The sequence below is a fragment of the Ursus arctos genome, unplaced genomic scaffold (assembly GCF_023065955.2).
Source record: "Ursus arctos isolate Adak ecotype North America unplaced genomic scaffold, UrsArc2.0 scaffold_3, whole genome shotgun sequence".
Lineage (NCBI taxonomy): Eukaryota > Metazoa > Chordata > Mammalia > Carnivora > Ursidae > Ursus > Ursus arctos.
In genome coordinates, this window is record NW_026622985.1 from 17,410,180 (window position 1) to 17,435,884 (window position 25,705).

Below are 25,705 nucleotides of genomic sequence, written 5' to 3' on the forward strand. Positions count from 1 at the left end.
CTTTGGGATTCTTGGCCGATCCCACCAATGGCTCTGACAGTTCTACTCTTAAGAATATGCTCAGAAGAAACAGGGGTTTGTGCTCAGCAAAAAACCTGCACGAGAAAGTTCATAGCGATGGGATTTATAATAGTAAAATACCGAAGCAGCCACCCAAGTGCAAATGGACAAATACACTGAGGCATATTGCTGAGAAAAAGAAGCCACACATAGAGGGGCCTAGGTGGCTCAGTCGGATAAGCATCAACTCTTGGTTTCGGCCCATCATGATCTCAAGGTTGTGGGATCGAGCCCCGAGTCCAGATCTGAGCTCCGTGGGGAGTCTGCTTGAGATTCTCTCTCTCTGCCCCTCCCCACCTCTTTCTCTCTCTCTAGAATAACTACATCTTAAAAAAAAAAAGCCAGACACAAAAGAACATTTCTGTGTGATTGTGTTTATATGAAATTCAGAAAAGGCAAAAACTAATCTGTGATGATAAAGATCAGAATAGTGGCTGCCTCGGAGGGGAGCCTATGATGAGTGGAATAGCTTAGATCTGTGCACTTGATAGAATGTAAGTTATACCTCCCTGAAAAAAGAATACAAGAAGGTGTCCGTTGTGTTTTCTTCTTCCCAGATGAATAACTCATTATGTATTCATCCATTTTTTTTTCACTGCTCTGCTTCTTTTGAAAGATTTGAGGGGACTTACAAAGGTGTGTGGCTTTGAGTGTGTTCATCAGGGAAGAAATCAGAGCGGTGCTACACTAAGGGCAGGGGATCTGGATGAAACCCGCTATGAGGGGAGCCCTCAGTATTTATATCAGGAAGTCCTGAGCACTTCCTACGGAGCTTCCCAGCAGTCAGCATGAGGAAGAAACATGATTCCACATCCAAAAGTTAACGGTTCATCTGATCGGAGGACAGAGACCCAAGAGAAACTTCTCCCATTTGGGGCCCTGGCTCTCCAAGTCCTTCAGCCCGTGTTTTCACCCTGGTGCTTCCACCCCTGCCCTCAAGGGAATAGGGCGAGGCAGTGTCCCAGGGATACTCAAGGCCCCTCCCACGTGCTGCACTGTGGGGCCCGCACCCAGATACCTGTTACTTTCCTGGGTGCGGTTTGGGGGGAGCCCAGCTCGTGAGGGCTGGGTTTCTGCTCTTTGGGGTGCCCAGCTTGCCATCCTGGTTTCTGGAACCAGGGCTTGTGTCCTCAGCCAGCGCTTTGCTGCTCAGCCCGTCTTGCTCACCGGTGCTCCTTGGTGGCCTGGTCCCTTCCCCAGTGACAGCTCTACTCGGAGCAGCTCTCTGGGGGCCGGGCTCTTTCCATCTTGGCATTTGGGTTGAGGGATCTTTCCATTTTCTGGCTCCTGTGTTTGAGTTGAATTCATATACTGCCCCAGTAACTAGGGGAAAAAATACACAATCGCCATATAAATGAGGGAATTCAAATGCTCGCCTCTCCCATCTCCACCCCGCTCCGTTCTTACCCCCAGGGAAAGAGGAAAGGCCCTAGGAGGGGTGAGTCATGGAGAGAGGAAGCAGGCTGGTGAATGGCACCATCTTCCCCAGCCTGCCCTTTCTCTGAGCTACAGGGCTCCGGCCACACAGGTATCATGCAAATCACATGCAAATATCATGCCCCCTTGGATAGAAAGGCTTAGGACAGGCTCTCGGTTGCAAGATTAAAAAGCTACAGAAGTCTTGAATTACATATTGGCTTTGGATAAATTTGGTTCAGTTTCTAATGGGGTTACCCATTATGTTCTGATTTTTTTTTAAAGATTTTATTTATTTTTTTGAGAGAGAGAGAGCGAGCAAGAGAGCCCAAGCTGGGGGGTGGGGTGGGGGGAGAAGCAGACTTCCCGCTGAGCAGGGAACCCAAAGTGGGATTTGATCCCACGACCCTGAGATCAGGACCTGAGCCGAAGGCAGACGCTTAACTGACGGAGCCACCCAGGCATCCCTGATGGGCTTGTTTTAAAAACCCCCTGCATCCCAGACACAAGAAGAAAGTCACCGAGGAAGGAGGAAAGGACTCTGACTTTAATTTCGGTTAGGTTAGCGGAGATTCGGAGACGCGGACAGGGAGTCGGGCCTCTGTGGAGACGGCGCGAGGGAGCCATCTTGACTGTGTCAGCGGCCAGCACTAATTGGTGTGTTTGTTCCCGTTAGCGCAGTTGGCTCATTTCTTCCTTGTTTCCTTCTCTCAAGCACATAAATGTGGATCACAGCCTTGATCCTCCCTGGCTTTTGCCCCAGAAGATGGAGTCCCAGGCGATGCCCCGCTCCTGCCGTTTCCCTGCGGCATGAGTGGCTCTCGGCAGAAGATCCCACCAGCACTTATGCTAATGTGGGCACATTATGGTAACAAGTACCTAATAATAGAGGGAAATTTAATTCCAGCAGCAGCAGCAGCCTCTCCTGGAGAGGAGCCATCCTTGCGAGAAGGACCGAGTCGATTGCATGTGAGGGTGGCAGGCAGCCAGCACACTTGCCTCCCGAGTTTGGTTTCCTTCCCTTTATTCACATCTATAATTGAGCCTTTGTAAGTGGAGGGATGTGTGTAAAGGAGCTAAATTTGGAGCTGATTTCATGGGGGTGAGGGGAGCTCTGGAGGCCAGCTTTACCTTATGTTCATCTCGCCGACCAAGAAGAAATTCTTGGCCCCGATCGAGGGGAAGAAGGGAGCCAAGCCTGCCATTTCTCCACCGCGCTCACTACCCACAGGACGGTGTGAGCAGCATTCGGAAAGGACGGCGGGGGGAGGTTGCGCTCCAAAGAGCAGGCAGGATTCACCAATCCCCTGAGCCGGCTTGGGATTTAGGAAGGGCGCCTAGCGAGGGCCGAGGCCTTCGGTGGAAACGCGCCGGGGCCTCACGTGTGGCCCGAGGCTTGAGCGTCTGCCCGCTCGGGGTGCCGTCCCGCGGGACGGCGGCAGGAAGGGCCAGGCCACATATTCAGATGAAGGCACAAACTGAGTTAAGGGCAGGACCTGGCATAGGGTCCTCTATGAGTCTACCCGCCTGGAAAAGGAAAAACACCTTTGGATGGATGGCATTGCCCCTTAATTACCTGGGTCGATGGCTTCTCCGTCAAAGACAGAGTTCATGTGAATCGTTTCCTGAGGGGGGGAAAGAGACAGCTTCAGGCACAATCCTGACACACCTGCCACGGGCCAGGCTTCTCCTCCTCACAACGGGCTGCGTTCCTTACCCAGGGCCTTCTTGACCCTTGTCTACTCGCTAGGCACCGTGCTAGATGCTGGGGGCATGGCAGGGAGCACGGCAGGCACGGGGGCTGCCTGCACAAAGCCTGCAGGCAGTGAGAGCCCCGCCAACAGGTGCACGGCATAGAGTGGTAAGGTGGACCGAGCGACGCTGGCGTGCTCGGGGGCCGCAGGAGGGCCAGGAGGACAGCTAACCCAGCTTGGGAGGCAGGAAAGCATCCCGAGTGAATGCTGTGTAAGCCGCACAGAAAGAAGAGCAGAAATGCCACACGACCTTGGCTGAGACCCCCTGTCAGGCCGGTGGGCAAGGCAGGCAGAGAGTGGCACTCACGTGTTCCCACCCATGGGCTCTGGCTGTGTCCCCTCGCCTAGGCCAACACAGGGTCGCATCTGGGCCTGGCCTGCCTTCCCTACGTCCTGTGCTCCGCCTCCCCTCCTTCCCCTGCTCTCTGTGCCACCCTCCGGGACCTGAGCTCTGTCCCCAAGGAACACCCCCTGTCTCACAAGGTGCCCTCCAGAGGTGCCCTTCTTTAGCTCGCTGATGAGGATAGTGTTTGGAGTCTAGGGGGTCCCTCCGGCACCGGTTCACATCACACCAGCCATCGTCTACGCACTGGCCCACGGCTCCCCAACTCCCACGACAGAGGAAATGGAGACCAGATGGGTTTTATCCATTCCAACAGCTCAGCAGCTGCGCTTTTCATGGTCATGGGGATTTACTTATTTAATTGATTAATTTAATAGTACATACTTCTGAGGTGCTCTCTGAGTGGCATCACGGGGGGTTCTTGCCTTAGACACTACGACTAAGGAGATAAGAGATCCCCTCTTCCTCCTGAGTGTAGACAGGCCCGTCTGGATAAGCACTTAGGTGACGGACCTGAAGCAGAAGTTCTGGAGCCCGGCCTTGTGTTCGTCATTGTGCATATCATTCCCCCGATTGGTGGGTCTTGGATCATCACAGACTCTTACTATCAGGGGGTGAGGGAGATGGGGAGGGGTCACCTTCAAGTTCTGTCACTTCCCAGGAGGCAGATCAGGTGCAGTAAAGAAAAAAAAGGAGATAAGGGGGGCGGCGGGGAGACTCTCCAGCTATCTTGTTACACTTGGCATCTGTGTGACTCTTAACAGTTCTCAAGGTAGTTCCCCACCTGCGACCCCAGGGCAGGTGTTCTTACTCCCATTTTACAGATGAGGAATCTAAGGTTCAAAGAGGCTGAGGGAGTCTGCCAAGTGTGCAGAGCCCACCCCTGGCCCAAGAGGTGACCTGTCTTCCTCGCTTCTCTGCAAGGTTGTGAAACAGCAAAGAAAAAATAAGTCCCACCGAAAGCTGAGGCTCGAGTTCTGGTCTTTAAGCCCTTCTCCCTCCAACCCACTCTCCTAGAGACCTAGTGTAGATAATAAACGCCACTATTCAATATTTATGAAATCCACTTCTTCTGCAAATATATCAGCAGACATGTTCAGTGGAGGGAACAAATTCTATCAGGAGCTCGTCACACAGCAATCTGTTCCAGTGGCCAAATGCAAGCATCTCCCTGAATGATAAACACTCCCATGAGGCTGTGGCAGGGTCTGCCTGAGAGGGGACGGGATAGGCCCACCACACGCCACCCAAGCCACATGCCCCGCGGCCACCACACTTACCACCAAAACCTCTGTCTTTGTAGTCTTCATTTCTGCAGGGAACAGAACAGATAGAAGTGAAGCTCCTTGGACACCAAATTGACCTTAAAATCCTACCTCCGCGATGGGATTTCTCTTAAACAGGCTTTGAACTTAGTATTGCTGACACAACAAGAATTCTCTCTCTGTAGAAATGTTTATTGACAGTTTTCTACCTTCTCAGAAAAATACACACACACACACACACGTACATGCACACACATAATAATAATATACAGAAGTTTTTTTAAGTGTTACTCTTTTCCCAATTTATTGCTATTACTGGACCTGGGAAATTAGCTTTTTACTGAAAGATAAGAAAGATCCAGTTGATACCTTTGTTTGTAATGTGCCATTTTCTTTGCATCCATTCCCTATGCCCTTTTTAAAAAGTAACTAGGGTGGGTGACCGTCTGTGAAGACCTCATTAGAATCATTTCACTTGATATGATCAATAACCATTATAATCAAATTTCTAACCCCGCTTAGTGCCTTGTGCATGTCAGACTCGCATGGCTATGGATTGAGTGATTAAAGCAATCTTTTTTGGGTGCTGGGTAGCTCAGTCAGTTAAGCAACTGCCTTTTGCTCAGGTCATGATCCTGGAGTCCTAGGATTGAGTCCCACATCAGGCTCCCTGCTCAGTGCGGAGTCTGCTTCTCCCTCTGACCCTACCCCCTCTCATGCTGTCTCTCTCTCAAATAAATAAATAAAATCTTAAACACACTTTCCAATTCTCTGTCCTGTCTCTCCCCATAGCCTGTCTTCCCCTCGAGGCAGCAACTTTCAGGGTGGGTGCTGACGTCCCCTTGGGCTTGGCATTGTTATTCAGATGGAAACTTGCTCAACTCACCAGTGCCCCAGCTCTCCCCACCCATCTGACTGCACCCCGCCCCCCTTTCCGACTCGCCTGACCCAAATAACTTGTGAAAATGATCAAATCCATTACAATCTGAGAATAAAGTGTCATTTGTTCTTGCAAAAGAGGCATCTGTCCAATACAGAGCCTCAGCTGTCCTCGGGAGCAGTCCCACCCCTCCACGTGCCACAGAAAGTAGATACTGTCTGTGTTTCTCTCATGGGGAGTTCTTCCCTCCTGGCGCCCTTGGCGGGGAGCAGACCTCTAGGTGCCTCAGTTCAGCCAGCTGGAGGCAAGTCTGGGTAGGGAACAGGCAGGACTCAGAGGAGAGATCCGAGCGCCCTAATGGCGCCATGTGCCCTGCGCTGCCCTTCTCTTTCTCCGGCTACAGCTGACCTCTGCGTCATTTTAGCCGCAGAAGCCGCGACTGGAAACACACCGAGACAGAACTGCACCCTGATTCTCTGCTGAGTTGGAACCCTTTTATTTAGTACAAGAGAGCAAGCAAAACCCAACCACAACAGCCACAAACAAAGGGGACAGGCATGGTACATACCTCCTTTCTTCACCCTATGGGGAAAAACAAGAGAAGGACAGGAATTAACCTGAGAGTGTTCTGCTCTGGTTCACACACGATAACTTAGGGCCTTTGGTCAACTGTGTTCCTTGGGATTCAGGGATTGATTAAAAGAGGGGCCACGCATGGGGACTAAAATGAAGGCTGGGCTCCCACCCCTGCTCCAAACGGAGCAGCTCCATCACTGTTGGTGTGGGACTAAAGAGGTTCTGGGAGTGTGCTAAGTTTGAAACTGTTGCCTTAGAGAACTTGAGGGAATGTATTTTCTCTGACAGCACAGGTGAGGGCATGACCAGCGGGCCTGGCAATTCTTCCTGCCTCCTCTTTCTCCCCAGTAGTCAGCTTGAGCAGAAGGCTTGGCTCAGAGCAGGAAGCTTCAAGGGCTGGCAGTGAAACCCAGTTTTCCTTTAACAGGAAGACCTGGACTTGGAGGCCAAGCCCCTTCCCATGATAACCTTGGGTTCCGTAATTCTGTGACTCTAATTTTATTCTTTGCGGTTGGGCAAACGTTGGCTGCCATATGGTACACCTAATTTCCAGAGAGGCCAGGCCTGAGTCTGTATTAATGGCTAGTTTTTCTTTTTTAAGTCAACCATGTTGGAAATGGTTAATATTTAGGCTGTAAGTTAAGGCAGTCGGGTTCAAGGTGCACTGAACCATAAAGGGCTAGGCGGCTGCAGTGTCTAGTGGATGCCTTCCTTTACGGACTTCTAAACCCCATTACGGAGCACCACCATCCCTACAAGCTTAAGCGTCACTCTATTGGAGCCAATTTTTTCTTCCAAATCCATTTGTGAGTAGAGCCCAAACAAAAATGCCTCTTTTAATTTCAGCAGATGCTCGAGGATTTCTTACCTTGAAGTCAAGGTTGCCAATAGCAACAAACTTCCCCGATAAATATGGCAAAATGCAACGCACATCCTTATGCTAATGCCTTCTACTTTTGTACAGGCTTTCTTCATCCATCGATTTTAAATTATTTGACAGTACTAGTTCATCTTCAGAATACCTTTAAAAGGTATATGAAGTCTCGTCACTCCCTCGTGGTGCCAAAACTCAGGTTCCAACATCCCAAGATACTTGAGCATAGAGCTAAGCTTGGAATCTAGAATTCTGAGCTCACTAGGACTCAGCCACAAAAAATAATGCAACAAGACTCAACAAGCCCTATATGAAGGGTTGACTCAACATCGGGAACAGTGCTAAGTGCTTGCTTTGCCTTTGCTCATTTGATTGTTTACTTTTCAAATAAGGAATTGACATTCCCAGAGGTCGCCACCTGTCTAAGGCCGTATAGAACACGGTGAGCCCAGATCCGAACCAGGCCTTGTCTCTCTCCAAAGCCCAGGCTCAGAACCATCATGCTGTCATGGTGGGAGCCTCTGAGACTCAAGAAACTGGGTCTTGGGGAAGCTTGGAACAATGAAGCGCTCTCTCCATTTCACTCTGGTGTCTCACTTCAGCCAGTAAAAGACACTCCACGGAGTACATGGTGAGAGGCACGTGAGTGAGCAGGAGGGAACTGGAGGGAGGGGAAACAGGCTTCTGCTTCCAGCCCTGGAGAGTGAGAGATTGGGGTCACATGCAAAAGAACAATGATGATTTAGTCACACAAAAGCCCAGTGAGTCACTGGAGCCAAAAGCTTAATTCCCTTATCAGTTTTCTGTGCTTCCTCTAATTCCACCCCATCCTTTAAATATTCTACAAATACCAGCACAGCATATTCTATCACTACTCACAACCAGGCTTTTTTTTCCTGAAGCGTTTATCTAGGGCAGGGTCACCGGAGGATGAAGCCCCAGTTTCATAGGGAATGTATCAAGGACAGGGCAGGTGCCCGGGAAAACCAAAGGAGCCATTTCCTGGCCCAGCAGGTGATGAAGAGGGTACCAGGACTGAGGGGAGCTGGGATTCCTTCCCCCCACCCACTTCTCCTTCCTTCACTCCAGGCTCCCTCTCTACACTGGAGAGAAATCCTAATTCCTTTCATTCCCTCTCCTGACATCACTGGAAACGATGTCCTAAAGGAAGTGATGGAAAGGGCCCAGCCCACTGACAACTTACGGAAGTTTCTGGTGCTTCCCAGTCTTGTGGAGACAGTGTCTGTGGATGGCTTTGGCCAACAGGACAAACAGGGACACCAGGAGGCCCAGAAGCAATATGGAGCCCAAAGTGATGACAAAAGGCACATACCATGCTGATGGAGAGTAAATGTTCTTTCTTAGGACCTGGTAGATGACCCTGGGCTTGAATGACAGAGGGGGGCAGGTGAGTGGAGGGTGGTTTGGGAGCCATTTTTGACATCAGCACTCTCTCAGGTCAAGTGTTGGTTCTGCTCTTTGTTCTTGCTTTGTACACCGGGGCAGCCATGTGCTCACATTTCTTGCTGCTTCAACCCATCACCTTATTTATAGTCTTTCCAAGCACCCAGGAGATCAAAACCCAGAAAATTTAGGGAACTGAAAAGCAACTCCAGGCCTATTTTTACTCTCTTTCTTCCCCTTCCCAAACACTAAAAATCCCATTGGCTTTTTTCCCTGCCAAATCATGGCATAACCCTGGGACGAATATAGCCATTGTCTCTCACTGGGAAGGCATGTGCCACGAAAGTTGTTCTTTTTAACACTTTGTAGGCTGTGCAGTGCTCCCTGGCTACAAGCGACTCTGCCAGATCACACAGGGCTGATAGCGCCGTGGAACCTCAAGCTTGGCGTTTGCTTCCTAGAGAGGGAGACAGATACCAAACAAGGTATGGAGATTCAGGGGCCGGAGATGTCACCGTCGGGTCATGTAAGCCCTAGAAGGGTGGCAGCTCCTTACTCAAGGGAGCCTACTGGCTCCTACCACAACAGAAAGCCTCTTAAGATTATCTTGTGCCTCTGTTCATTGGGGTAATATTGACTCCAGCACACGGGAGATGAGCACCCACCAGCGCGTGGTAGGACTCTGACAAGCAAAATTTGACCACCTGTCACAGGTAGCTAAGGTTCTGGTGACTTCTCCTCCAGCTCACTGCACGTGTGGGGCTGCCTACTAAGGGCACAACTTTCCTTAGGAGCAGGAAGGAAGGGGACAAAAGAGCACAAATATAAGCCAGTCCCTCCAAGGGAAGATAATCCCATTGACAGACTCCAAGCCTCGTCCTTCCTTCATCACCCTGGTCTGATTAGGGCACTTGCTTGTTTGCTTCTTACTATCTACTACGATCTGCAGTTAATGCGTGAATTTAGATACCTGTCATCTGTCTTGCTCTCTAGATCAGCAGCTCTCCAACTTTAGAGCACATCAGAATCCCCTTGCTGGCTTATTAAAAACACAGATTGCTGGGTCCCACTCCCAGAGCTTCTGAGCCAGTAGTTCTGGGGATATGGCTGGGGACTCCGGGTTCCAATATCTTTCCCTAGAGGTCATGGTCATCACAACTTCAATATTCTGGGGTGAGCCTACAAATTTGCATTTCTAACAGGTTTCCAGGTGATGCGGTTGCTGATGGTCTGGGGACCACTGACCTGCTAGAAGCTCCACGACAGCAGAGATCATTTTTGGCTTGTTCACCAAAGAGCTTGGCATATTATAGGTATTCAATCAATATTTGTAGATGGAACCAGTGAATTTTTTGGATTGGGGGTAGGAAGTAGGGTACAGAGTGATGCATAGGGATTCTTCAAAAGAAGTGGAGAAGAGCATAAAAGCAGCTACCTGCCTTTATGGACATTGACTTGCAAAGGCTCCTAAGGGGGTTGTAAAGGTAGCTGCTGGCCCCATGTCCAGGTTGGCTCCTGTGCCACAAGCACCATATGTGCTCAGTACCTGACCTGTCACAAGTCGGTGCAGAAATGCACATTCTTCTTTAGCAGCATAGGAAAAGTTCGTGGTTCCCCAAATCCAAGGTCTCACTCAGACCTTTGTCTACCACCCAGTGACTACTTCAGTCCAGCCCCTAGTCAGCTTTCCTGGCAACATCCTAACCTCTCAACTCTTTTCAGCCCATCCCATATTTCTCCTGGGTTAAGGGGCTCCATCGATGTACATCACAAGGGAGGTATCTGGGGAGACCAGGTCCCAAAGCCCTTACCCTGGGCGTTGTGGTGACAATTGTGGTGGGGTGAGGAATGACTCTAATACTCAGTGTCACCGTCCCTGTTTCAACGTGAGCCTGAGCTTTCTTCCTGCCAGACAGCAAGTTGTCATCAGTTATGTAGACAAGTAGTTTGTAGTCCCAGATTTTGTCAAGCCCACCGGCATAGTCGAAGCGTGTCGCGAGGAGCAGGCTTGTAATGTTGGACCCAGCGTTGGGAGAGAAGGTGAAATGACTGTTGATGTTGCCTAAATGTGATTTGATACAAGGATTGGGGGAAAAGAAAGAAAAGAGAATGAGATAAGGGTTTAGAAGAAAACTGTATTCCATCATTTCCTCCAACATCCATGCCTCAGGTATCAGCTGTGTTTCTGACACACCAGAGCCAGGTCAGTGATATGATATGGGCCATAACTACACCAGAGATCTCATGGGCACAGAAGAACTCTTGTGGGACACCTGGGTGGCTCAGTCGGTCAAGCGTCTGCCTTCAGCTCAGGTCATGATCCTGGGCTCCTGGGATGGAGCCCCGCGTCAGGCTCCCTGCTCCATGGGGAGTCTGCTTCTCCCTCTCCCTCTGCCTCTCCCCCTGCTCATGCTGTCTCTCAAATACATAAATAAAATCTTCAAAAAGAAAATAAGAAGAACTCTTGCTCACAAACAGTGTGGCTGTAACAAGAATGAGGTAGAAAAGAACAGCAGCGCCCGTCCCAGGAGAATGGCTGCCATCTTTCTGGGCATCAGCCAGAGATTTAATAATCCCCGGGGCAGCCTCTCCAGCCCACCCTCCTGGACAGCGTTTGTTTGAAAACAGAGGGTAACTCACACTCAGACCAGCGGGTGGGCTGGAAGAGGATAGAAAGGCCGCCCCCCCAGCCAAAGGCCAAATGCACTCCGTTGCCTTTGGTGGAACCTGGCTGGCCCCCCTGGTGGCCACCCCGGTGGTACCTCCTGGCTCGGCCGGGATCGCAGTCCCAGGTCCTCCTGCATCCACCCTGTACCCGCCTCCCCCACGGCTTGGTTGGGGTTCAAGGCTCACAGCTTAGAGTGCCCGGGGCAGAAAGGCTGCCACCCAAGCAGCCCTTGCTCAGTTCTCTGGTGGCTCCAAACTCATTACCAACGGCAAACCAGTAAATGGAGCAGGAGATGATGTAATTTCTACTCCCTTAGCAGCGAAGAGCTCCGTAAAGGCCTGAGGGTTCTCAGTATGGATTATTTCCATCTCGGCAACTGCTGTTTGGAGGCAGTCTCTGCCCCTGGGTTTGTGACACAGCCTGCTCGCGAGGCTCCCTAGCGCTGGAGTTCCCGCTCCGCCAGGGCTCAGCGGGCAGCCCGGATAGATTTTCACTCTTTCACATGGAATTGCTCTGCTTGTTTGGGTTTCAATCTCTGGCCCCAGCACTTCATTAGATGAGCTATTTTGGTCTCATTTCCATTGAGGGGTGCTCTCCTCCCCCCCACAGTGGTATATTTTTAAAGAGAGAAAGTGAGTGGAGTAAAAGAGAATTCCTGAGGACACGTTTCAGAATGCATTTAATCTATTTAATCTATTATTATCCAGAGAGAGGATTGGGATTCCCCGCCCCCATTACAAGCTGGCAGGAAAAGAGGTGGTTGAGGAGGGGGACTAAAAAAATTTAAACTACACTAATATGGTTCATGCACCATGATGGTGGGAATTGTGGAGGGTGGGGGTGCCATCCGTGGGGTTCACTCTTCCTTGGGTCTTTGGGCAACCACGGATGGGAGTCTGGGAAGCATTAGGTGAGACGGGGAAGCCAGAGGGCTTGGAGGCACAGGACCATTACACTCCTCAACCTTGCTTCCCTCATTCAAAATACCCCCTCACCCCCACCCCCCCTACACTGTGTTCCAATCAGTGTGTGAAAAGAGACCCCTTTCCCCCTAAACAGCTGCTAAGGCCTCCAACACCAAGAGCCCTTGGAAACTGTGTACCTGGGCCCATGGAGTAACGGAACGACCTGGGGCTGGAATCAAGGTCAGTACACGTCAGCTTGAAATTCTGAATGTTTGTGCCAACTTTCAGATCCACTGGGATGGCCAAGAAATAAGAGTTTGGGGTACAAATCGGCTTTTCATCATTTTCTTCAAGGATGTTCACAGTTACCTAGAACAGCAAGAAGGCAGCCAGGAATAACAGCTAGAGCTCACGGAGAATTTACTGTGTGCCAGGCCCTGGGCTAGGTGCTTTTGGTGGACCAGCTCATGGAACCTCCTCTGAGCTAGACGATATGATTATTCCCATTCTCCAGACGAGGAAACAGAGGCTTAGGGAGATTAGGTAGTAGACCTCAGGTCATTCCATTTGGTGAGAGGCACAGTTCAGGCAATCTGAACTCAAGTCTGTCCTACTCCAAGTCCTGGGCTATTAACCTCTGTTCTGTGTGTGTGTGTGTGTGTGTGTGTGCACGCGCGTGCTAGTGTGAATAAATATACACATTCACATCCCCCCCACGCACCCACATGCATCTAGACACATGGGCTCATCCCCACAGGATGCGGAGTTGTTTTCCCAGGGATGATGATGAATTTATGGTGACCCCCTATAGTTCCTTGCCCATTGCCCTTGTGAATTGGAAGTTCTGTCTTGAACTTTGGAATATAGAACAATGGTTCTTGGCTCTGGTTCCACTTTGGTAGGCCCACTCCAGACCAGATGACTTGGACTCTCGGGAGGGTGGGGTCCAGGCACTTCTGTAAATGTTCTCCAGCTGATTCTAATATGCAGCCAGGGTTGAGAACCACTGGGAGAGAAGGAGTCGACCTGGCTAAGCCGGGATCTCATCTGTGACCTGGGCTATTAGCACCGCACGAAGCCAGTGCCCTAAACTGCCACAAGCAGGAGCCGGCCTTTTCTGTTTCATCGTTGTCTTTTATGCGTGGTGAATTGGAATATGGACTGGGACGCCTGCCAGCATGGAATCACAGAACGTCAGCCCTGAAAGGGACTTATGTGATCATCACCCTTTTTAAAGGCTTATGAATTTTGAGTCGTATTCATTCTACCTTTGAAATTTGGGGATTTCAGCTATTTCTGAGCCCAGGAATAAATTGAAATGTTCACTCCAGTTAGCTCCCAAAGTGGAGTCCATTCATTTTTCTCAAAAACCCAGCCTAACAAACACGACAATTATCTTCAACTTAGCACGTCTTTTGCTCAGCCAGCAATGTCGAGCCTCACACCTCATTAAAAAAATGTCCCATTAATTCAAAGCCAGTCATCAGAGGAACTGGACTGTTCAGGCGATGGGTTATCAGGTGACTCTCCATTTAAGAGAGAGAGAAATGGGGACACAAAGATGAGCATTGCTCAGACCCCCTTGGAAAATTGGGATCAAAGTTGAGAAATGAACTCCGTCTCCTGACTGAACCAGTCGTTCTCTGTATCACACGGGGCTGCCTACCGCTAGCCAGGAGTTCATTTGCCTTATGCTTCTTCACTTTACTAATGAGAAAGACCAAGAAATAATTCCATCTTTGTGGCCATCATATTACCTTCAGATCATCTTAACCATGGACAGCACAGACCTGTTAAACCCTTGTTACTCAAAGTGTGGCCACGGACCAGCTGCACCAGTGGAAATGTGGAAACGTGTTAGAAATGCAGATTCCGAGGCCCACTCAGACCTCCCGACTCAGCGTCTGCATTTAACCAGGTGAGCAACACCAAGGTTGAGAAGCAGCAGAGCCCTGGTTCAAGCCACATCGTGTGAAAGTCTACCCTACCTGATGTGATGCGGGTGGGGTAGAAACATGGCAGAACTACTGGGGAGGGGGAAATGCATAGCTACGAAACTACACCCCACTTCTGGAGGCATGCATCTCACCCCTAGCCACTGCCAAAGCGAAGAGAGATCTAAAGGGTAACGGGAGGAAGCTGGCCACGCAGAGTGGTCATCAGTCTTGGCACGCCCCCCAGACACCCACAGACTTGGGCCTACAGATGCCCATCTTTACTTCCTAGGCTCTAGGTGTGTCCAAATGTGCTGTCCTGGACACCACGTCATTTCCATCTGTGGGATATGCCCTGTTAAGATTCCTTATCGCTACAGCCACACCTGGAAAATGCCAGAGAGATCCTAAGTCAACAGTTGGGCTGGTGTGAACACATCCACAGCCCCACTCACAGTGACTGAGCTGCTGTCCTCGCCGTTGGTGGCCTGGATTCTGAGAATATAGATGGGGGTTGTTTCGTAGTCTGCTCTCGTCACCAGCTGGAGTTCTCCCGTCTGGGGATTGATCCAAAATATGTTTGGGTACTGCGGGCTGGCTCCTCCGGTGGAAATGGAGTACACGACCCTTTTCTGGGGGTGGTCCTGATCAGCGGCGTGCACTAGGCCAACTCGGGTTTGAGCTGGAAGAATCAAGTACCTGCGATTAGTCCTACTTGGGGGGGGGGGGGGAAGACTCCAGGAGCAGACATTCCCACCGTCACCAGCAGAAGGGCTTTTGGAGGTGTCTTTGCTGTTCAAACTCTGTATGGTGTATGTCTTCAAGTCTATTAAAATCAAATTATGCTAATGAGCACGTACCGGGTAACTGGCCCTATGATCCAAGCCATAGAGTAAGGCGTGAATTGTAAGGCGTGAAAGACAATTCATGCCTTTATATGGACTCCGAGCACGCCAATTACGTGCTCATGTTACGTGATTGTAAGCAACACTGCAAAGAACATCCTCACACATACTTGGTTTGCCACAGCTTTGTCTATTTCAAATTTTGTCTTTTTGTCTCTTTCAAATTTTCTGTAATGAGCGTGAATTGCTCTTATAAACAAGATGAAAAATAAACAGTTTTTAAAAGGGTTTTAAGGACTGTTGCATTTTGCTCATTTTACAAAGCTTGTTGGTGGGGCTGCTGGAGTTCTGGCTGGCTTCTTCCGTGGGTCTTTCTCACACATCGCACTCCTGTAGGGCAGGAACCTCTTATTTCGCTGTACAGCCCCAGCACTAAGTGCTTGACCCAAAGTAGGTGATCGCTAATCGTGAAAAGATCTGTGAAGAATAATGAACCCAATCTCCGCGGCATGTGTTATTCACTGGATAAGGTATAAGGAATTAAAAGCATTCTCCTCAGAGCCTCTTCTTGTGCTTTGTTTAAAACTTCAGGCCAGGAAATGGAGACCATCCTCAAGACAGAAAATAATATGGAGAGAAGATCCTTTTAGAGGGAGTGTTTGGGTTGGTTGCCTGGTTGAACAGAGAAGAGGACGTAGCCATGAGTAAAGGATCAAAAGCGGGGCTGAAGTGTGATGATCCTAGAGTTAACGGTCCCACCTTGAAGTCAGGGGAGATGAGGAGAAGCTGAAAGAGGGGAAGAACCTACAGAAATCGAGTTGTCAGCAGAGGGCACAAGAGGCCTCCAGGGACTCCCATTACGGGCGAGAAAATGTCCTTACTTTGTTTTTAAATGAAGGAGATCTACAAATGGGAAATCTGTTCTCTATTTTTAAATTTCAATTCTCTGCGCAAGTGGGATAAAAATCACAGTGGAGACCGAGGGAAAACTTAGGCCACAGAAAGGGAAGATGAGCAGAATCAGGCACGCAGACAAGGAAGCAATCAGGGGTTCGGAGAAACGCAGCTTAAACAACAGGTTTCAAAATTTAGGTTTCACCTGAAGAGCTCCTCAGCAGGGAGGACAATTTCAAAAGAAATGAGAGATGCAGTAAACACGAATGAGCTGTGAATTGCCCTGCACAACGCCACTCGGGACCCCCTGAGCTGAAGGCGGCTTCTGCTCCGTGGACCACGCGTGTGGATGAAGGAGTCCACAAGAGCCCTGGGATCTGTGCCCTGTCGGCTCCTTACCTGGCCTTAATTCTGACACCTCGAATACGTAGGATGGCCTGTCAAAGGTAAGAGGAAACTCATTTTCAGGCTTTGTGAAGATATAAATGTAGATGTTGTCTGAAAGCAGAGATAGAAAAAAAATTAAATTGCAACACCGCACTTGGGACACATTTGTTTATTCACCATTTTTAAAGCACCTGCTGTGTCCCAGGCTCTGTGCAGAACGGAGGGGATACAAGGTGGAGAAGACCTGGTGGGTCCTGCCTTCACGATGCTTAAAGTAGTTAGCTGCCTTCGGCTGAACACGTGTGCAGGTCACTGTGGACGCCGGGAGAAGCTGGCTTGTAGGGATATTTAGAGTTACACAAACGGGCCAGGGTGGAGTGGGAGGGAGTTGTGGGCACGTGTGAAGATACCGAGGTAGAGAACGGCATGACCGTCTCAGCGAAACTGCAGTTTGGAAAAAGGGGAACTTAGAGGTGGGCAACCAGAGCAGATGGCAGAGAGTTAGGCAGGGGCCAGAGATGAAAGTCCTTGTGTGCCAGGTCCGAGTTTGAACTTAAACTTGACGGCTACGGGGAGACACGCGGAGGGCTTTCAGCGAAGAAGTAATATAATGGTATTTGCATTTCCTGAAAATCACTGTCAGAATGTGGAGGGTGCACCGGAAAATGGCAAGACAAAAGCCAGACAGAAAGATCCTTAGAAGACTCTGAGTGTTGTCATTGAGCCAAGAAAGGGGAGGTCCTGTGTTCGAGCCCTACTGCTAGAGGGGGGTGGGGCAAGAGGGGCCGCAGATCCTTGAGATTTTAGTTGAAGAAAGGACTCAGAGACAGGTCAACAGTCCCTGGCAAATGACCGGAGGACGCTGGGCTGATTCCCAAGTGTTAGGGTTTTTGAAGTCCCCTTTTGAACACAAATGCCTAGGCCAATACTGAGGCTGCCCAGTACAGTTTAGCTGTTGCTACTCAAGGGAGATACTTCATGAAATGAATCAAAATAATACTTGCTTTTATAGTAAGGAAGGGCAACGTCCTGCACCTGGACTATCACAGTGTACTTATTGCCGGCGGCTAGATTACTTGAATTTTCATAATCTAGGTCACCAATCAGCTAGATTAAAACAGAGATATCATATTACACAGAATAAACAATCCTTTTAATTAAACCGACAGAGACATTTTCATGTACTGTTAAGGGATACGTAAATTGCAAAACCTTTTTTGCAAAGCATTTTGCCCATAAGAGGAGCTTTAAACAAGTTACATCCATACCTTTGCTCACTGCTAGAGAATTTATTCAAAGGACTTGACCAGGAGAGAGAATCTGTGTTTAAAGATGTTCAGTAAGCACTATTGCCCAACAGCATAGGCTTAAGACTTCAGGTTAGCTGAAGAGAAGCATGCTATAGAATCCTATAGGCAGGGATATGTCCATCATTTAAAATATCTATGCATCTATGTATGGAATATACATAAAAATCCATAACATATCAAAACGTTAATAGTGGTTATCACTGAATGGTAATGCTGTTCTGTGTTTTCTACGTTCTACAGTGAAGATGTATTCATTTCCTAAACAGAAAAAATAGAAATTATTTTTTAGTTGATACATGTGCATAAAATTGGCAAGACTTTCTTGGGGGTAGAAGAAGGGCTTGGCATGGGAGGTGGAGAGAGAATGCCCAGTGGGCCACTCTCTATCCCTAATGCCAAGACCTCCCCCCACTCCCAGACCCTTCTGCCCTTTCACTTCCTTCTCCTCCTTCCTCATCACCCTCCGGGGGAACCCTGTAGGTAAAGGTCTCACACAGCTCATTGGGACCTGCCTTTTAGACCCACACGCCTACCAATCCTGCTTTTATGCCCCTGTGAAGCTGCTGGGGAGGGGGACACCTACACACCCCCACTCCCGCATTCTCCGCTGGGTCTGCAGGGCTTCCACAGTCAGGGCGCTGGGCTGCTTCTCTCTCACCTCACACCTCTCTGGGCCAGAGATGAGCACTCAAGTACACAGAAGTGCTTGAGCCCAGAGGGCACTAATGGGACGTGAGGGGCACACGGAACAGGCAGGCCAACTGCGAGCTTTGCAGGAAAGAATCCAGTCCTTAGCGCCCCAGGCACAACTATGCAGAACAAATGATTCCCGGAACTTGGGTAAAATAAAGAGCGAACGGGGAAAACAGAGTCACTATTAAGTTTGTCAGTTACAGTCGCTTTGAGAGGGAGTTACCTTGGAAATGTCTCTCTGCGGGGCAGCAAAAGCACTATGCATGTTACACCAGCTTCCCCAATGCCCTTTCAATGATGCAATGACCATTAACTGACCACGATTTTCCCAGAGCCAGCTGGATCCTGTGAAAATCTGCCGCTGCTCCCTACTCCAGATGGCGTGGTGAAGTTGAATCGGTTGTTTGGGGCTTCGCTGTCATCATCAAAGCAGAACTTGTTCAGGTCCAGAAGCAACGTCCCCTTGGCTGCTCTTTCAGGCACCATAATGCTGGCGAAAAGACACGATTCAGTATTTTCCCCAACAAATGGTGATTGAGTGTTCCTCCTGACATAGGCCCTAGGCTAGACACCTCTGCTTTAATTTCAGTTCAAAGCTAGTCCACGGTGACTACAGTCACTGCCTAATGGGTTCCCTGCTCTGCCCTTGCCTCCTTTCAGACTCTTCTTAACACAGCAGCCAGAGGGATCCCGTTAAAACGTTGTCGGGTCACGCCACTCCTCTGCTCCTAAATCCCAAATGGCTTCTATTTCCCTTTGATCTAGGGGGTCTTCAGGAGGTGTGCGCCCTGCCTCGCCTTACCTGTCTGAACTCAGGTCCTTCTGCAAGGCTCCCTGTCGGCTCCCGCCATCGGGCCTCCCGGTGCTCCTGGAACTCTCCCGGTGCTCCTGGAAGTCAGGCCTCAGGCCATCCCACTAGCTGTGCAAACGCTCTCCCCACAAATGCCCACCCGGCTTGCTCATTCACTTTCTTGAGTCTCCAGTCAAGGTCGCCTCCTCGGGAGCCCACCCAGGTGCCCATCTCCAGCTCCCTGCTTTATTTTAAATTCTTAGCACTTACCCTTTCCCATCTACTTATTTATCCTGTTTATCTCCTGCTTCCCTCCTGCAATGTAAGCTCCAAGAGGACAGAAATCTTTGCTCTGTTCTTGGCACGCTCGCTAATGTCTGTCGAATGAGTGAATGGTGACTTATGAGACTAGCACAGCCGTGAAGAAGAATATAAGAGAAACAGAAATCTTGCCCTGCCTGCCAGGCGCTTATGACCTGGTTAGGGAAAATCACTGGGCACCTAAGCTCCTCACCTCCCACGCTTTGAAACTCAGGATTTCCGCCACTTGTGTTCTAATGGACTTTGACGTCATAAAAGGGCCCCCTGACACGTTAGTGTCATTCACCCAACAGAGCTTTATTAAGGGTTGAATTTGGGAGTCCCGATCTCAGTTGACTCCAGTAGCACAAACGAGGAAAGCTGCCGCCACACTCGGAGCCATCTGGTCCAGCTGAGCTCGGTGTGGGAGGCCCTGAGGAAGCGTGATTAACACTTTTAGGCTTCAGTTCATTCAGGAACTTTATTGTATCTCCAGGTGTCAGGTTTTCCATCTATAATCTAGACATAAATCATGTCAGTTAGCTTTTGCTTTATAACAAACTGGCCCAAAAATGCAGTGGCTTAAAACAAGGCACTTATTATTTCTTGCAATACTAAGGGCTATCTATGCGTTCTCTGGGTTCTAGTCTGGCTTGGCTGATCCCTGTTATCTGGCCGTTCAGCTGGGGCTGGCTGGTCTGGGATGGCCGCGATCACATGCCTGCTGGCGGGAGGGCAGCAGGTGTCTGCTTCATGTTGTCGATAACCCTCCACGAGACAGGTCCAGGTTCTTTGCATGGACATCTCAGGTTCCCAAAAGTAGCAAAAGACGGCAAGTCCCAATGCATGCACCCCGTTTGATCCTCTGCTGCATCCCATTTGTGAGTGTTCCAGCGGCCAAAGCAACTGACGTGGTAGGTCCAGATCCAAGGAGTAGAAAGAGAAACCCATCTCTTGATGGGAGCAACGGCAGAATCGCATTGCAAAGGGGTGTGGGTGCAGACAGAGAGGAATTTGTGGCTGGTGTTTGGTTTGGTTTTTGCTGTCTACCTCAATCATTTCTGTCTTACAAAAATACATCGTGGCTGCCGTGAGAACGTGTCTGGAAGACCCTCAGCCGAGGAACGTGACTGATCACAGACCCTGTGCTGCTGTGCTCTGAAATCCATTGCTTCGTATGCTGTGAGGCCGCGTGCCTGCGACTTGGTGTCGCAGACATACTAAGGCAGGCTCATTCCCGTCCCATGACGGCTGACGCTGGCGCTAGGACTCCTTGATGCCCTAGCCAAACCTTCCAGAGACTACACAGCAGGCTAGAACATTTCTGCCCACCCTCCTTCCCTCTTCCCTTCACTGAGGTCAGACTTGTGTTGTGGTCTGATGACTTGCTCAGCCTTGTCTGCCTCTCCCCATTTTCTCCCCAGGCGTGTCCCCTAATGAAAGCCTCACACATTTATCCTGTCTTGGTGTCCTGTTCTCAGAACACCGGACTAGCATGTGTTATGTTGCCTAATCTTCCGCACGATCACCTCTCTCTGCACTAAACTACGGTCCCTTCTATATCCCACGTCATCTCTTCAGGGCAGCTAACGTGGGCTCTGGGCTCTGCGAAGGCAGACCAACGTCTGACAGCAAGGAGGGCGTTCGGCTGCTGAGGATAACTGGGCTTGCTTCCTGGAAAGCGGTTTTTCTGACAGGTGCCTCTTCGGCAGAGACAGCCTCTGTTTCAGTGGGATTGGGGTCCCGTTCCTGCCTTGGCTACCATGTCGTGGTTTCATTCCTAAATACTTAGAACAGACATCACTTATTAAACACCACTACGTGTGGTAACAAAAGAAACACTTGAAAATCTACCTCTAATTCCCTCATCCTCAAGCGCTCTGGATTGTTGTCCCCATTTCACAGGCGAAGAAAGAGTGGTTCAGAGTGGTTTCAAGACCTGTCCAAGAAAGCTGGCGCAGGCAGGCACGCTTCTCTCTTGTCTGTGTTAGTAAATCTGGCTGTAAGTTCCGGCAATGAATCTCCAGGCCTACAGACAGTTTGGGGATCCAGACCTTGATTCCGACTCTGGAAGCCAGAGTGTTGCATCATCCAAAGAACCCTGCTTCCTGCAGCCAGGGGCTCGTTTCAGCATCCCGGGGCTGCCTAGCCTGGTCTTGCCATTCTTCCCTCCCCGACGCTTGCTATTTTTCCCCCAAACGCATGAGTTGGAGAACCACTCCCCCTCATTCATCAAGGCCCAGCCTCAAAGGCTGGCTGCCCTTGCTCCCAGCCATCTGACCATGCTCCCTCCCCGCGCAAAGGTGACTGGCCCAGCCACAGTCTGAGCCGGCTGACCTTCTCCGCCTCTGGCTCACAAACAGCTTGCCGAGCGCTTTCAGCCAAGCGCAGGACAATTTACAACCAGAGTGGGGGCTGTCACGGTGCCTTTGATGCCTCCATCAGGCACTGGGCTCATTCATCACCAGCCTGGGAAAGCCGCAGGGGCCTCAGTGCTAAGGGCTGCTTCCATCACCAGGCTGGCCTGAGAGCCTACAGGACCCATGCGACCCACGGGGGCAGCAGGGGGCCGGGCACGCAGCCACCTGCCTCCAACCCACTGGGTGCTGGCGCCCTCCCCCTCTCTTGCACCTGCTCTCCCAAACTCCCTGGCAGGGACCATGCCAAAAGCCCTGAAGAAGGAATAAATATTCAGGGATGCGTGTTGTCTGAGCTGGGAGCAGCACCAGTCCTGTTCTGTTTGGTTTGGACGCACCCGTGTGCTCTGGCATGGTGGGAACGGGGAAGGTGGTAAGGATCGGTGGCAGGCGATACTGGGTCAGGTTTCCCAGCCCCTGGAGTTTGCAAATGAGGCTGGGTTTCTGGAATAAAGATTTCCACCTCCCGCAGCTGCAGAGGAAGGAGCCCTTTTGTTTCCCCTCCTCAGATCCTGGCTTTCACAGGATGCCTGCAAGATGGAAAAGCCAGAAGCGGGACTTGAACGCTGTTTAGAGTTACCTACAGTAATCAGTACAATTAGTCTAGTTACTGCCTGGCATTGACCTTCAGGGCTAATTTGGAGAGATTATCAAGAGTGGGACTCTGTGTGGCCTTGCCTGGACAGTCTCAGATCATCAAACTGTGGTTTTCCCAGCCAATATGGAATGCAGTCTGCAAGCTGTCATGCCACACATTGGGGGAGCCTAGACCACAGCAAGCCACAGTATGCACTCAGCAGAAGTGACCGGGAGGTGAGGAAACGGACAAGGAAACTTGGAGACAGCACGGTCCTCGCCAGTCATTGATTCCCAGAGTTCTTACTCCTCAACCCATGCCCTCCACCTCTCAGGGTGGAGGAACAAAGAAGAGCAGGCGGGCCTGGAAGGGCAGGGCATGAGGACAGGACATCGCCCCCAGCCACTAGAGCCACCCAAGAATGCTAGATTTAGATTGTCAAAGAAAATCGAAGTGGGACTGCACATGGCATCTTGACTCCATCCCCACCGCCCAGGCTCAGTTGACAGAGGTGGGTTCCATTTAAGCGTGTAATAGTGTAGAAGTCAGAACCCGAACTACCCGCAGCAATCAGCCCCACCCATCAAACGGACTCTGAGGTTATGGTTACGGGATAGAAACCTATCACACGGTCAAGGCTCGTACTGACTTGATCAGGGCCTCAGCGGGAAGCAGATGAACAGTTAGGAAGACTCTAGGAAGGGTTTAGTAAAGGGACTATTACAGAGGTGCACACAGGGTATATGGAAATCTCAAGGGATGGTGCAGTGTTTCAGGGCAAGTAAGAGTGGAGCTCCCTTACCTCCTCTAGCCCCAGAGGGGCCGGTGCAGGGAGCAGTTCCTGAAGCTGGAACAGAGATTGCTGTGTGCGATCTGGGAACTGCAGGAGGTGGAGGGATTTCTCCAGCTGACAGGCAGGGAGCCAGGAGGGTAAATACCCTGACTTGACTCTCCCCTTCATTCTAGGTCTTCCCATTGGCCACCCAGAAGGTGCAGGGCAAGGGAGCCAGTGGATAACCTTATAGGTCATATCCATACCCCTGGGGCACAGAGCAGGGCGGGGACGTCTGGAAGCTGGATCCGAAGGGGGCAAATAGGGTCCGTCCAAAACTGGGTTTAACTGTTTCGATATCAGACTCCAGGCCACACTGAGTTTTAGCATCATGCTGGGCACGCCAATTGAGAAAACAGGGAGACATTCATAAGTATAAGCAATAGTTCTATTGCCAACCCTCGACAGTCTTTGTCCTTTGTCCTAGGGTCCCTTGCATGGCCACACCATGGATTACATCTGTGTCCAAAGTCACCTAGAGCTTAAAAAGTGACCTTGCAGAACCTGTCAAAGGTGACCTCCGAGGATGACTCTCTCCGTGGGGACATCTGAAAGGGGAACATGCTCTGGTCTTGAACTTCGCTCCAGAGCAGGCATGCGCTCAGCCAGCGTCACGGTCCCGAGAAGCAGGAGACTGGCAAGCGGGAAGCCACAGAGATGAAACCAACCCTGGCAGCGACTCGTGTGGCATTTAGACAGAATTGCTAGTAGAGACACAGTGCTGTTTGCCAAAAGGCATATTAACGCAGAACCACGATGGACTTTATTTTTAAATAACACCAAAGAGGTTGTGACACGAAGAATAAGTCAAAATGGACAAAATAACTTGTTTCTGCATCTTCTCCCTTTTTGTTGCCTTTGATTTACTGGCAATTAAGTTGTGTAAGGTGAATTCGAGGCTTTGTTTTATTTTAAGTAAATACGTGGTGTGATTTATTCCTATTACGGGTGGCGTGTTTCTCGGGGAGCTCCCGGCTGCTAATCCTAAGTCTCGAGTATCTATTATAGCTGCTAACTAGCAGCACCGTCTTGCCACCGGTGGCAACAAAGAAAGAAAAGGCAAAGTCCAGAGAGGGCCTAACAAGTCTCCATGGTACGTTTCACCAACAAAGATGGACATGCGATAGGAGAGAGCAATATATATATATATTTTTTTTTATTTTTTGCCAGAGTGCAAAAGCACAAAAGGGAAACAAGGAAAAAGAAAGAAAATGAAGACAGGGAAGAGAAAAGGATCAAGAAAGGAAAACCTATCTCTGAAATCGGACAGCTCAGGTGGGTTTCTGTTATTGAGGCATGTCCCGGCTGCCCGTGATTCTTCGGTTCCTGCCAAAGAAGCCAAAGAGTGTAGGCCCACCGAGCACCGAGGGGGGGGCACCCGGCACGTGAATATACCTGAAGGTGGTCTTGGTGCACGCGGCAGGGTTGTCATTAATGTCCTCCACAATGAAGGTGATCTGCATGCGGTTCTCTTGACCCCCCGAGGGTCTGTCCTTCACCAGAACTTCCAGAGAAATGGTGGGATTTTGTCTTAATTCACCTGCATCTCGGTCTAGCCTGTGGGCCACTTGGAGCGTACCGGTCACTGAGAAGACAAAGGGAGAACACGACTCTTGGAGACTTGGAGGCAATTGGAAAGATTGTTCTGGTGTGAGGACTGGCTTGCCAGGAGAATACCTTCTATACAAACACATTTTTAAAAAACTCGTGTAAGTTCCTGTGTTAGACATTGATTGGGATGCCCGGGCTGACCCTTCCAGAACTCTCACCTCAAACTTCAGGGTTGGGCCCCTGGCAGCAGGCCTTGCCCAGAGTGACGAGACTGGTAGACAGCTGACTCCAGCTTGACCCTCTGAGTTGTCTCACTGGAGAGTGTGTCACCGAGAGACACAAGTCAGGTTATCAGTGGAGTTACAGATCAGAGGCCCGAATTCTCGCTGCCCGGAGGCCCGGATCATGGGGGTGGGAGGGCACCTCCGCCGTGACGCTGGCTGAGGCCCAGATCCCACCCTTCCTGTGACCCGCCCACTGGTTCTCATGGGATCCCCAGGACCCTGCTGGTAGGTATCCCCTATCTTTTTTTTTTTTTTCTCTGTGCCTGCTTTGGCGTGCCTTCATTTCTGTTACTTAAGACCAGAGTCTTAATAAATATGCTCCAAAAACCACTGCATTTCTTAGAAGTTACATTTGCAATAGTAGAGTGAACAGAATTCTAAACCATGGCTGTCCATCCTTCCACCGTTAGCTCAGTGAGGTCTTTGATGACAGGACACTAGAAAGTGCTCAGAGATAGAGCACAATTATGACCTTAGCCCTCCAGGCGTCCTTTGCCGTAAAGCCAATGGGGCAAATAACACATTGTCTTTCTGGGATTGTCCAATGCTCGCCTCCATAAAGTCATCATGTAAAGCAAAGCCCTTTGGAAGGATGCGATAGGAACTTATGAGGTGGTATTGCCTAGGAGTGGTCCCTGGGGTCATGGTCTTTGGTTTGAATCTGCTTCACACCCACAAGCTGTGAGGCCTTGGACAAGTCATTTGCCTTGTCCAAGTCTCTCTCTAAGCCTCAGTTCCCTCATCTA

The 25,705-nt window shown here is 50.1% G+C and overlaps 1 protein-coding gene and 1 long non-coding RNA gene across 5 annotated transcripts in view; one reads left to right on the forward strand and one right to left on the reverse strand.

The window, feature by feature from the left end:
* Positions 1-25,705, forward strand: part of LOC113258705 (uncharacterized) — a 40,837-nt gene that overhangs the window by 12,088 nt on the left and 3,044 nt on the right. Inside the window, exons 3-6 of one of the 4 annotated variants that reach the window (XR_008956261.1) lie at positions 8,942-9,057; positions 9,775-9,885; positions 12,300-12,385; positions 23,552-25,184. This is a non-coding gene — a long non-coding RNA (uncharacterized LOC113258705). Of the gene's footprint in view, positions 1-8,941; positions 9,058-9,774; positions 9,886-12,299; positions 12,386-13,135; positions 15,214-23,551; positions 25,185-25,705 lie in introns of those variants that run through there. The other 3 variants (XR_006410000.3, XR_008956260.1, XR_008956259.1) reach the window with 3 other exon arrangements.
* The window catches only part of CDHR3 (cadherin related family member 3), a 59,921-nt gene continuing 34,622 nt past the window's right edge, over positions 407-25,705 (reverse strand). Inside the window, exons 8-19 of the mRNA XM_026503703.4 lie at positions 24,520-24,709; positions 18,527-18,698; positions 17,210-17,312; positions 16,218-16,316; positions 14,535-14,761; positions 12,343-12,514; positions 10,384-10,634; positions 8,373-8,554; positions 6,287-6,300; positions 4,854-4,885; positions 3,053-3,101; positions 407-1,383 (exon numbers count right to left, since the gene is read on the reverse strand). Of these exons, the coding sequence (XP_026359488.4) occupies positions 1,082-1,383; positions 3,053-3,101; positions 4,854-4,885; positions 6,287-6,300; positions 8,373-8,554; positions 10,384-10,634; positions 12,343-12,514; positions 14,535-14,761; positions 16,218-16,316; positions 17,210-17,312; positions 18,527-18,698; positions 24,520-24,709 (1,793 nt within the window). The 3' untranslated portion in view covers positions 407-1,081. The remainder of the gene's footprint in view (positions 1,384-3,052; positions 3,102-4,853; positions 4,886-6,286; positions 6,301-8,372; positions 8,555-10,383; positions 10,635-12,342; positions 12,515-14,534; positions 14,762-16,217; positions 16,317-17,209; positions 17,313-18,526; positions 18,699-24,519; positions 24,710-25,705) is intronic.